The sequence below is a fragment of the Paramisgurnus dabryanus genome, chromosome 4, assembly GCF_030506205.2.
Source record: "Paramisgurnus dabryanus chromosome 4, PD_genome_1.1, whole genome shotgun sequence".
Classification (NCBI taxonomy): domain Eukaryota; kingdom Metazoa; phylum Chordata; class Actinopteri; order Cypriniformes; family Cobitidae; genus Paramisgurnus; species Paramisgurnus dabryanus.
Genome location: NC_133340.1, coordinates 23,398,174 through 23,411,873, shown reverse-complemented (window position 1 = coordinate 23,411,873; position 13,700 = coordinate 23,398,174). Strand labels below are relative to the sequence as shown.

The 13,700-nt window shown below is 36.8% G+C and overlaps 1 protein-coding gene across 4 annotated transcripts in view; it reads left to right on the top strand.

The window, feature by feature from the left end:
- The window catches only part of inpp4b (inositol polyphosphate-4-phosphatase type II B), a 160,791-nt gene that overhangs the window by 68,191 nt on the left and 78,900 nt on the right, over positions 1-13,700 (top strand). For all 4 annotated transcript variants that reach the window (XM_065295211.2, XM_065295210.2, XM_065295212.2 and 1 more), the window contains 3 exons: positions 1,847-1,955; positions 5,287-5,359; positions 12,321-12,468. In XM_065295211.2, the coding sequence (XP_065151283.1) occupies positions 1,899-1,955; positions 5,287-5,359; positions 12,321-12,468 (278 nt within the window). In that variant the 5' untranslated portion in view covers positions 1,847-1,898. The remainder of the gene's footprint in view (positions 1-1,846; positions 1,956-5,286; positions 5,360-12,320; positions 12,469-13,700) is intronic.

The following is a 13,700-nucleotide window of genomic DNA, read 5'->3' as shown; positions in this document are numbered from 1 at the left end:
TGAATCATGGAGAGTCTAACTGTCAGACACAATGTGTGAAATTAGCTTTATAGTTTGAAATATCATGCAGTACTGAACTAGATTGTATTAATATTATACATGCATTAATTAAGAGATTACTTGGTGTACTTGTACAGTAGTTTAACTCACAGCGGGACCATTAAAATAAATTATTGAAGGCAGAAAGGTTCATTTAAAGTGAGGAAAAGCAATTACAGCATTGTACACAAAAAAGTGTAAGCAAAAATACCCATAGATATATATACTTTTATGTGCAGGCATTTCTGTGCTATACAACTAATGATCGCTCCGTCTCACTGCACAGTGGGCGGAAGATACAAAAGTCTTTGAGCTTGTGGTCTGTGTGAAAGTGCATAAAGATCAAAAGATGTCCGTCTATGGTAGCATGTGAGACAAAAATAAAACACCAGACAGATATTGTATATGATTGGATAGACTTTAAGATGTAAAATACATTTTTGGTGTCTCCAGAGTACGTATGTAAAGTTTTAGCTCAAAATACCCCACAGATCATTTATTATAACATTTAAAAATTGATACTTTGTAGGTGCGAGCAAAAATTTGCCGCTTTTGGGTGTGTCCTTTAAAATGCAAATGAGCTGATGAAATGCAAACACTGATCGCCATAACGGTGGTTTGTTGCAATTGAAATTATTTTTTCTCTCTCTGCACTAAATGGCAGTGTCGTGGTTGGATAGGGCAGATTAAGGGGTGGTATTATTATACTAAGATACACTTTTTGCATCAAACACAACCATACAATAAAAAAATCTACCCTCTCCTTCTTTTTTTAATTCTCATTAAACCAAATTATTCTTATAAGACATGCTGTTTCGATTCTCTTGTTAATGTGACCTCACACAAACAAAGCCCCGCCCACGGCCACCGACTGACTTCTAAATGCATTTTGGACATGTTGTCATAAATGATCAGTGGGGTATTTTGTGCTTAAACATTACAGACATATTCTAGGCACACCTGAGACTTATATTACATCTTGTCAAAATGGGCAATAACATGTGCCCTTTAAACCATGTTCATAAACTTAACGAAACAAAGACTTTAATGAAGAATATTTTATCTCGGGGAACCTTAATAAAAAGGAATGGATCAAAAACATATGGAGCATAAAAACATCTGTAGGCTTTATTTTAATAATCCTTATTCAGTAATTATGCAAATGGTTTGTTAAGTCCTGTAAGTCTCCGTACAAATAGCGTGGGTATCCCGCAATACAAAGTCAGCTCGTACCATAACAAAGCCCCGGCTGATTTACTGTTGTCATAAAGAGCCCCAGGGCCAATTAGATTTGTCTAGGACACGGTCATGGGTGGGTAATTGGCCAGCGCTCCTCTAAAGGCTGACTAGAGATTTCTCTCGCTCCTCAACGACTCATTTAAGCTTCAAAGTTAATTTGAGGTCAGACATCGGACTCGCTCTAAGTCTGTTGGCAGGCGAGCGGTCACGGACGGTGCTCATGCCAAACCTGCGCTTGGTCACTGCGATCCAAACAAAAAGGCTTAATTTTCTTTAATCAATGCATTTCACAGAATATCAAGTGGAGTACAAGAGTTTATCTCGATGTATATGATTGGTGAATATACAGAACGCTTAACCTGAGCTCATTATAAGCTACGGTTGGTGATTTATAAAAAGCGTTCATCTCCATGTCTGGACATCATTACTTTCATGTCAATCTCCAAAGCATCACTACAGTACAAATGATCAGAGAGCTTATTAATCTCTCATATGTAAAACATCTGGACACACTCATTTTAAACTCTTTTATACTCATACTGTATGCATCTCTTTGGATTTATTACAGATCAACAGATGATTCAGCTACAGTGCGGACAGTGTTGGTGAGCAGGTTGAAGATGGGTGAGATAGAGGATGGAGAGGTGGACCACATCACAGCTGACATGCACCCAAAGGTACAGTCACTATAGCCAAAATAACGCTGACAAAAGCATTTTACATGACATATGTGACCCTGGACCACAAAACCAGCCTTAAAGGAACAGTATGTAGGATTGTGGCCAAAACTGGTATTGCAATAACAAAACTTGTGGCTAAAACTGGTACTGCAAGCACCCAACTAGTGGCCAATACACAAAATGACAACATAAACATCAGTTGAGGGCTGCAATATCCTGGCCAGACCACTGTTGTCAGTGATATAAGTGTTTGAAATGAAAATGATTTCTAAATGTCTAGTTACATATCAGGGCCATTTTATGATTAATTGATATAAATTTCTTACATACTGTTCCTTTAAATAGCACGGGTATCGGTCAAATTATCTATTTTTCTTTTTATGCCCAAAATCATCAGGATATTAAGTGCAGATCATGCTCCATTAAGATATTTAGTCAATTTCCTACAGTAAATATATCAAAATGTGTTTATCATTAGTAACATGTGTGGCTAAGGACTTAATTTGGACAACTTTAAAGGCGATTTTCTTAATATTTTTTTTATTATCTGCATTTTTGATATAATTGTATATGTTTAGGACCCCTCGAAAATGATATAGCCCCATCTCAAGGTGCTATCCTTCAAATAAATGAAATGAAAATAAAAAATAATTTTTAAAAATAATTCTCAAATATCTTGTATCTCGGCCAAATATTGTCCTATTTAACAAACCATACATCAATGGAAATAAATGTTAATTTAAAAAAAATTAACCTTGGTTTGGTGGTCCAGTGTAACCTATGTAACTTCAATTTACATTACCACAAAATTATTATATTATGTTTATGCATTTGGCAGGTAATTTTTCCAATGGGGCTCAAAGTGCATTCAGAGCCAACTTTTTTATTTTTTATTTCCCAATGGATCAGATTTGCTAAATGTGCTAAAACTAAATAATGGCAGAAATACTAGTACACTGACGTGCACAAACCTTAAAGGGACACTCCACTTTTTTGATCTACTGGTATTGCGGTACCAGATTTACCATAGCTTAGCATAATCTATTGAATCCGATTAGACCATTAGCATTGTGCTCAAAAATAACCAAAGAGTTTTGATATTTTTCCTATTTAAAACTTGACTCTTCTGTAGTTACATTGTGTACTAAGGCCGACAGAAAATTAAAAGCTGCGATTTTCTAGGCAGATATGGCTAGGAACTATACTCTCATTCTGGCGTAATAATCAAGGACTTTGCTGCCGTAACATGGCTGCGGGAGGCACAATGATATGACGGAACTATTTTTGGGCACTGTTAATATAATTGCACCTCCTGAATGGGTTAACAGATTGAATGGATTATGCTAAACTATGCTAAAAGTGGTACCTGAAAGGGAAACACCCACATACAGTATGCATATGCAATATTTACATTGTGTGTCTTCAGTAAATCCTGTACTTTTTACACCAAAAGAGGCATTTAGGCATTTGTGTTGGCCAAAGTTGATAGTAAATCTGACCCTATGTCCTCTGGGAGTTAAATCCACCACCTTTGCACTGCAAACCCAATGCTCTACCAGCTGAGATACAGGAGATTGGCATATACCCTACTAATAGACAGCATGTTACCCGGCTAACTTAATAACTAACATTGACACCAGCAGAACCCTTTAACCTTCATTGATGAGAGAGAGAGAGAGAGAGAGAGTGTGAGAGAGAGATGAGCAAGAAAATAAAGGGAGTGAGAGAATTATTGAGAGTTATGGAGATGACCGTGAAGAGCAAATAGAGGATATTTAGACGGAGAATCTGGGTTGCGCTGCTTTCAGAAGTAAATTGAAAATGTGTTTTACATTCCAGTACTGAATTAGAATTGATGCCGAAAAGATGTAGTCAATTGGATGCAGGGTTATTTAAATCACAAATTCATATAACATTTGTGTAACTTTTGAAAAGAAAAGATTAAGGTTACATTTACATTGGAAGGGATCAATATTTGAAATACCACCAACAGAAAAATGTAATTGATTCGTAAATAATTTATCATAATAAATAAATTCCTATTAAAGGTTCAATTTATAGAACAATTCAAATGCCACCTCATTAAAAAATAAAATGATATTAACTGAATGCTTACAGTACGTATTATACATTCATCTAATGAGGCGTACACACCAAATGAGTGGACTACATAAAGTCAATGCAAAGACACAAATAGACGCAGATGCGAATGACGCGAATTCATTGGTAACCGAAACGCATGCGCTATTCACATGAGACAAATTTACATCCCGCGAGTAATTTAGAGCGAGGAATGTGATGCTACGCATTTGCAGTAGCTTTAAATCCGCTTAATTGCAGCCTCAAGTCATTCAAAAATACCAGTTTGGTGGCAGAATCCATTAGTCTGGATTAAAAATGCTCATTTACTGTACAAGAAAACATGTCTGACGCACTTAGAGGGTTTTGCGTCTTCAAATCTTCAAATCTTCCAGTCAATTCCAGTTCAGCATCCGATGGGTTTTTAGGAAGTCTGATTTAGCAGCAGTCCAAAGAAAATTCCAGCATTGCAATTCTTAAATCATGAATTCTGCTCAACATTGCAATACATTTTTTACTAAAACTTTTAAAATAACACTTAATGTAGTGCATATGTAGTGTAAAGGGTGCAGATTTGGAATAGCTATAAGCCAACTGTCTTTTTTTTGGAGCTGTGTGCCAAGAAGTGTCTCAAAACTCTTCCAGGCTCATTTGATGTAATGAGACGTGAAGACTCATCCGTCAGGCACTAAACTCCGGTGCGGAGTCTGAATTTAAAGTGATTGGGGCGTGCATGCCGCAGGTCAGATTTGATGAAGTTGATGGAGGATTTGTGTTTGTCTTGAGCTGGCGTTAGGGTCTCTTGGCTCTTGTATCGCTGACATTGGCGCTCTGGGATACTTAGAGAAACCCTCGATTATCTGAGCGCCAGTGCAGGTGACAGCTTATCAAACGACCGCACACCGTGCGTGCAAGACAGACAGATAGACAGACACACACACTGAGAGAGAGAGAGAGAGAGAGAGAGAGAGTCACTGGCTATTGCTAACTTTAGGATGGTTAGTAGTTATTCTGCTGATGTGCATTACAATTCAGGGTGGGTTCCTCAGGGTAAAGGGTTTCTCATCTGGTGTGCCAATCACTGTTGGCATGCTTATTGGTGCCCTAAAGACAAAAACAAGAAGACATTAATAAGTTTCATTGAACATCATCTGCAATGGCTATATTGCGTGTTGTAAAAAAGCTGATTGCAAATAAAAATGGAAAAGTGACTGCTGTTAGAATGAATTTTTCTGTTTTCTTCCCACAGTGCACGCTGGTGTATGAGTCATCACATGGAACAGTTAATGACAAAGATAATGGACCAATAATGAATGATGGTGGTGAGTAATTATTATTTCATATTTGCAGGTTTCTTTTACTATAGTGCTGTGTCTGGTTGTATTTATCTTTGTCTTTGTAGTTTATCACTTTATGGTTGCTCTGAACACTCCCCCATCTGCCACTGGTCAGCCGAACTTGTAGTCCCACCTCAAACTCACACCATTGGCTACTTAATATTGCTGTTTACAGTCGGTCAGGGACTAGTTTTTCCGGCGGAAGGAAAACATTTAGTGATTTTACTTCATGAAAGTTGTGTTGATACACCCTTCAGCTGTACTTACAGTATCAATAAGAAAGGAATGCCTGGGCTAACTTACCTAGCTTTGCGATTTTTGTTTATATCGATGCGAATTGAGCTGTTTTTTACTTCTATATGTTCATTTTTAAAAAGCCATGTTTCCATTGACCAGTATGTATAGTCTTTGGTTTTGTGCGCAGATGAGTTTTAAGTTTGTTTCTGGTGGTTGAGTGCCAGCGTAAGGTGGATTGTGGGATTGATGGGGGTGCTTCGGCATTGTGAGTGACATTTGTTTTAATTTCCTCCGCTTTAGTTTAACAAAGAGGCTTAAACTTCGTTTCTATGGAAGCCGAACTTAATGTTATGGAGAATTTCTTCTGCTAGTGTGTATGTATGGTACTTTAAGACTCTTTTTTTGTTTTATATTGGCTTTAGTTGTTTGACAAATTAATTTAACCTCTGAGAAATATACAAACTCAATGTGAATCCCCATCGTTGGATTCGAGGGTAAATGCAGTTTAGGGACCACTGCCTTGGGTAATGAAGCAGTGTAAACCTTATTGGGAGAATAGGTAAAGACTAGGGGTGACCCCGAATAGTCGAAGATTCGATGCATCGATAGGAGAAGCCTGATTCGACTACCAATCTCACAGTCGAATCGTCGGAGATGTGTTATGAAATTAGGATCATTCAATTTTGGCCGTATATGGGTGCACACATTATCTGATTTCACACATAACAGCTTTCTCACAATATATTAATATACTGCATATTATGATAATGCTGCAAATAATATGTGAAGTAGCAGCTTTCAATAAATATTTTTAAAATGCGTTAATAAATCCAACAACCTCTGTGACCGGGCTACACGTCCATAAGAGGTTTATATGTTAATAAACCATTGCCTCTTTGTTTCTACATTTAAAAGACAAAGCTGGCAAATTATATTATGCCTTTCGTTCTTTTAATAATTTCTATATTTTATTTTATTTATAAATCACTTTGGGTTATCTGATTTAACTATTTGGCTTGTGTTTTGTTTCCGTGCACTTGAGGCATTTTGCATATTTGTTCTGCACTTTGTTACTTCTGACCTTATTTTATTTAAAAAATTGTATTTATTATAAACGTAAATTCTGATCTAATTTAAGTATGTAAATTTTGGATAGCTTTTCGTTGTATCGATGTTGCGCTGTTGCGTGCTGGATATGCTTGCGCATGTAATTTAACCGAACGGGTTAGGTGCTCTGCATCTCATATTTAGGAGTTCATCAAACTAAACATTAAAAAACGAATGTTTTTCGACGAGTATAAGTTTTTAAAATGTATTTAAAACAGAGGTGTTATCTTGTCAAAAGTACAAAACAGGTAAGCCGTTTTATTTATTTCGGTGATAAAACGGAAACTATCTGCACCGAACCTATTTCTGCCTGACATGTCTTTCTTTTGATTTAATATTATGGTCGGGCGATGTTCATTTTCAAATGATAGCAAAGAGATTCCTAAAATAAATAATATCATCCGGTCTTTCTGTATCTAAAGTTAATACAGAGATGATCAAAGTCAAAGCAAGCAAGCAGGTATTTCTGTGCTAAATAATAATGCGTAGTGTCTATAAAATCATTAATTTCAGTGTTTTTCTTGTTATAAATTAACGTTTAATGAATTGTATATAAAGATTAGGTTTTTATCATTTACAGTCACAATCACAAATTATTTGTCATTTCTCATTTGTCGGGTTTTTTTGGTCATGACTGCTTTGACGCGCTATCTCCAAATTAAATAAAAACACTGAATTGTAGCCGGAGTTTCCAAGGCAGGATCACCTTTGTTATTTTTTTTGGTTTAGTTATCAAAATGTATTTTTGTGTGATGTTCTTTAGATCGTGGCTTTAAAATGTTATGAGGAATAATTAAACAAATGTTGCCTTACATTTTACCTTTAAAAATATATATAAATGCATCGTCAGTTTTGTCTTCGTTTATTACTTGAAAGACAGTTTTGGTCACTTTATCAGAAAGTTGTTTATGTGTGCTGGTTGTGAAAGAAAAAGTTACCAATTTGTACCTGGTCTGGCCGCCTCCCAACCCATGCACACAAACATAGATGATTCGACTATCGGTCGACTATGGAAAGATTCGACAATTCTGATTCGAATATGTAAATCCTTAGTCGAGGACACCCCTAATAAAGACAAAAAGACATTTAAATTTAGCTATTTATTTTACAGTGCTTCCTCACTCTTATACCTCACTTTTACTGTGCTTCCTCACTCTTATACCTCACTTTTACTGTGCTTCCTCACTCTTATACCTCACTTTTACTGTGCTTCCTCACTCTTATACCTCACTTTTACTGTGCTTCCTCACTCTTATACCTCAGTTGTACTGTGCTTCCTCACTCTTATACCTCACTTTTACTGTGCTTCCTCACTCTTATACCTCACTTTTACTGTGCTTCCTCACTCTTATGCCTCACTTTTACTGTGCTTCCTCACTCTTATACCTCACTTTTACTGTGCTTCCTCACTCTTATACCTCACTTTTTCTGTGCTTCCTCACTCTTATACCTCAGTTGTACTGTGCTTCCTCACTCTTATACCTCACTTTTACTGTGCTTCCTCACTCTTATACCTCACTTTTACTGTGCTTCCTCACTCTTATACCTCACTTTTACTGTGCTTCCTCACTCTTATACCTCACTTTTACTGTGCTTCCTCACTCTTATACCTCACTTTTTCTGTGCTTCCTCACTCTTATACCTCACTTTTACTGTGCTTCCTCACTCTTATACCTCACTTTTACTGTGCTTTCTCACTCTTATACCTCACTTTTACTGTGCTTCCTCACTCTTATACCTCACTTTTATCCTGCTTCCTCACTCTTATACCTCACTTTTACTGTGCTTCCTCACTCTTATACCTCACTTTTTCTGTGCTTCCTCACTCTTATACCTCACTTTTACTGTGCTTCCTCACTCTTATACCTCACTTTTTCTGTGCTTCCTCACTCTTATACCTCACTTTTATCCTGCTTCCTCACTCTTATACCTCACTTTTACTGTGCTTCCTCACTCTTATACCTCAGTTGTACTGTGCTTCCTCACTCTTATACCTCACTTTTACTGTGCTTCCTCACTCTTATACCTCACTTTTACTGTGCTTCCTCACTCTTATACCTCACTTTTATCCTGCTTCCTCACTCTTATACCTCACTTTTACTGTGCTTCCTCACTCTTATACCTCACTTTTACTGTGCTTCCTCACTCTTATACCTCAGTTGTACTGTGCTTCCTCACTCTTATACCTCAGTTGTACTGTGCTTCCTCACTCTTATAACTCACTTTTATTCTGCTTCCTCACTCTTATACCTCACTTTTACTGTGCTTCCTCACTCTTATACCTCACTTTTACTGTTATAGCTCATTTTGTTTTTGCTTCCTCATTGTTTTACCTTATTTGACTCTGCTTTTTCATCATTATACCTCACTTTTTTGCTTCCTCGCAGTTTTATGTCAGTTTTTGCATCCTCGCTGTTATACATCATTTGACTCTGCTTTTTACTATTATACCTCACTTTTTTGCTTCCTCTATGCTATACCTCATTTTTTTGCCTTGTCACTGTTATAGCTCTTTTTTTGCTTCCTCGCTGTTATACGTTATTTGACTCTGCTTTTTTTACTATTTTACTTCACTTTTTTGCTTCCTTGCTGTTATACCTCACTTTTACTGTGCTTCCTCACTCTTATAACTCACTTTTACTGTGCTTCCTCACTCTTATACCTCACTTTTACTGTGCTTCCTCACTCTTATACCTCACTTTTTCTGTGCTTCCTCACTCTTAAACCTCACTTTTACTGTGCTTCCTCACTCTTATACCTCACTTTTACTGTGCTTCCTCACTCTTATACCTCACTTTTATCCTGCTTCCTCACTCTTATACCTCACTTTTACTGTGCTTCCTCACTCTTATAACTCACTTTTACTGTGCTTCCTCACTCTTATACCTCACTTTTACTGTGCTTCCTCACTCTTATACCTCACTTTTACTGTGCTTCCTCACTCTTATACCTCACTTTTACTGTGCTTCCTCACTCTTATACCTCACTTTTACTGTGCTTCCTCACTCTTATAACTCACTTTTACTGTGCTTTCTCACTCTTATACCTCACTTTTACTGTGCTTCCTCACTCTTATACCTCACTTTTATCCTGCTTCCTCACTCTTATACCTCACTTTTACTGTGCTTCCTCACTCTTATACCTCACTTTTACTGTGCTTCCTCACTCTTATACCTCAGTTGTACTGTGCTTCCTCACTCTTATACCTCAGTTGTACTGTGCTTCCTCACTCTTATAACTCACTTTTATTCTGCTTCCTCACTCTTATACCTAACTTTTACTGTGCTTCCTCACTCTTATACCTCACTTTTACTGTTATAGCTCATTTTGTTTTTGCTTCCTCATTGTTTTACCTTATTTGACTCTGCTTTTTCATCATTATACCTCACTTTTTTGCTTCCTCGCAGTTTTATGTCAGTTTTTGCATCCTCACTGTTATACATCATTTGACTCTGCTTTTTACTATTATACCTCACTTTTTTGCTTCCTCGCTGTTATACGTTATTTGACTCTGCTTTTTTTACTATTTTACTTCACTTTTTTGCTTCCTTGCTGTTATACCTCACTTTTACTGTGCTTCCTCACTCTTATAACTCACTTTTACTGTGCTTCCTCACTCTTATAACTCACTTTTACTGTGCTTCCTCACTCTTATACCTCACTTTTACTGTGCTTCCTCACTCTTATACCTCACTTTTACTGTGCTTCCTCACTCTTATACCTCACTTTTACTGTGCTTCCTCACTCTTATACCTCACTTTTACTGTGCTTCCTCACTCTTATAACTCACTTTTACTGTGCTTTCTCACTCTTATACCTCACTTTTACTGTGCTTCCTCACTCTTATACCTCACTTTTATCCTGCTTCCTCACTCTTATACCTCACTTTTACTGTGCTTCCTCACTCTTATACCTCACTTTTACTGTGCTTCCTCACTCTTATACCTCAGTTGTACTGTGCTTCCTCACTCTTATACCTCACTTTTACTGTGCTTTCTCACTCTTATACCTCACTTTTACTGTGCTTTCTCACTCTTATACCTCACTTTAACTGTGCTTCCTCACTCTTATACCTCACTTTTACTGTGCTTTCTCACTCTTATACCTCACTTTTACTGTGCTTTCTCACTCTTATACCTCACTTTAACTGTGCTTTCTCACTCTTATACCTCACTTTAACTGTGCTTCCTCACTCTTATACCTCACTTTTATCCTGCTTCCTCACTCTTATACCTCACTTTTACTGTGCTTCCTCACTCTTATACCTCAGTTGTACTGTGCTTCCTCACTCTTATAACTCACTTTTACTGTGCTTCCTCACTCTTATACCTCACTTTTACTGTTATAGCTCATTTTGTTTTTGCTTCCTCATTGTTTTACCTTATTTGACTCTGCTTTTTCATCATTATACCTCACTTTTTTGCTTCCTCGCAGTTTTATGTCAGTTTTTGCATCCTCGCTGTTATACATCATTCGACTCTGCTTTTTACTATTATACCTCACTTTTTTGCTTCCTCTATGCTATACCTCATTTTTTTGCCTTGTCACTGTTATAGCTCTTTTTTTGCATCCTCGCTGTTATACATCATTTGACTCTGCTTTTTACTATTATACCTCACTTTTTTGCTTCCGCTATGCTATACCTCATTTTTTTGCCTTGTCACTGTTATAGCTCTTTTTTTGCTTCCTCGCTGTTATACGTTATTTGACTCTGCTTTTTTTACTATTTTACTTCAATTTTTTTTGCTTCCTTGCTGTTATACCTCATTTTTTGCTTCTTTTTCTTCACTATTATACCTCACATTTTACTCTGCTTATTCTGCTTTATTATACAGTTATAAAATGGCTGGAAAACCAATGTAAACTTTGTGTAGTCCATTCTTCTAGGGAAACATTTACAGTATGTGTTTGGATTTTTTTGAAAACATTTTTATTACAACCCTGCCTACAATAGTTGGTATAATCTGATTAGACACCTCGCCTAGCCTAGTTGGTTTTCCATTCTGGTAAAGCTGGTGCTAAACTGGTCCAGCTGGTTGGCTGGCTGGTCTCCCAGTCTGACCAGTTCAAAGCCAACAATTTAGCATATTAAACTCTAATGGTAGTCAAAACTACAATTTTGAAAGAAATGAATTGAGATTGTTGATTTGTATGCTGCAGAAAGTTTTCAAACCTGCCCATTTTAACCTTCTGCAAGCGCACAGATGGTAAAAGCATTGTTTAAAGTGACGGGAGCATGAGAAGAAGCTTGTTTAAAAAATAAATGCTTGCATAATACTTGCAGATCTCCACTCTGTTGCTCTTGCAGTGAAGCGTGACAAGAGTTGAGGAAATAACTGTTAGCATTGCTGCCTTACTTCTGATAAGAATGTGAAACGCTTCCTGAATTCTGACTCGCTGCCATAGAAACTCTTCTTCTTACGTCAGGGTTTGCTGACAGGCTTTAGTTTAAACATTCATCACATGTGCCTGTGTGCTTTTTTCATAGCACAGATGTGGTATTTCCTAGAAGACTTTTAAAGTTACAGTGCACCTTAAAAATGTACATTACAGTAATGTTGTTCAAAACTTAACATATTTTCTCTCTCTTTCTGTCTCACAGTGTTTAAGAATGCAATATGTAAGGTGTATCGCTTTCAGACGGTGGAGAGTAAATGGATGTTGGTACGAGAGCAGATGGCTGAGTGTACGTTGTCCTTCAGCATCCCCAAACAGCTTATCAGCCTTTACATTGAGGAGGACACCTGCAGGTGAGACCTGAAAAAGGACAATGATTGAAAAACCAAAAGTATTGAAGAAGGGGCAGGACAGGTTTTATCTGGGCTGGTAAACAAGAGGTCACGAGTTTGAACCTAAAAAGAGAGATCGTTTCGAGGAGGGTAGGAGATTGACGTAGTCATTTGTAAAATAAACCACAAAATTAGGTTTACACAAGTATGATGACTATATTGTATCGTAAGATCTCTGGTGGTTCCCACTCTAAAAGAAAATGTTTTGGGAATAAGCCAGGATGAAAATGGATTTGTTTGGAAAACCGAATGCAACACAAAAGCCAGTGAAAGCGAGATGCGATGTGCTTCTCATGCAAGGGTTTATTTCGAAGATGGAAATGGCTGTTTTAGAGCTATACTTAGAGCCTATGTTAAATTATTCAAGGATGTTTAACACTTCAAAGCCGAGTGCCCATACGCCGAAACTCAGCCACCATCTCCCTCTCTCTTTTCATTTCTATTCTCTCCATCTCATCAATGGAAAGTGAATTGAGCTACATGGAATCGCAAGGTGAAAAGAACAAACGCGTGCTGGAAGAAACCTTCAGTCACAAGATTTATAAAGCACAGCAGTAAATAATGCTCTCCAACAAAGTGCATTGATGTTTATTAAGATCTCTGTGTGTTTAGCTCAGCTCGTGGGCTATTCAGATGAAGCCATTCTAGGTTGCTTTTTCACCAAATGTTTCAGACGTAAAAGCATCGCCCTCCGTAAGCATGTATGAGTGCTCAGTGTGTCTGAGAATGTAGGTAATAGGGATGCTAAACAATTAATCGCAATTAATCGTTAGCAGAATAAAAGTTTTTGTTTACATCACATATGTGTGTAAACTGTGTATAATAAATATGTATATATATAAATATGAACACATTCATGTATAATTTTAAGAAAAAAAATGTATATATTAAGTATTTATATTTATATATAATATAAATTATACATAAATATACAAATGTATATACACATGTAAACATTTCTAAAACATATACATGCATGTGTGTACATTTATTTATACAAATTTATTATACACAGTTCACACACATATATGATGTAAACAAAAACTTTTATTCTGCTAACGATTAATCGCGATTAATTGTTTAGCATCCCTAGTAGGTAAACAAGGGTGCGCAATGTTGAGAGTAAAATTAAAAATGTCCTAAATTCCAGTTTCATTCCTAATATTATGCGCATGTAATTCATACAATGGCAA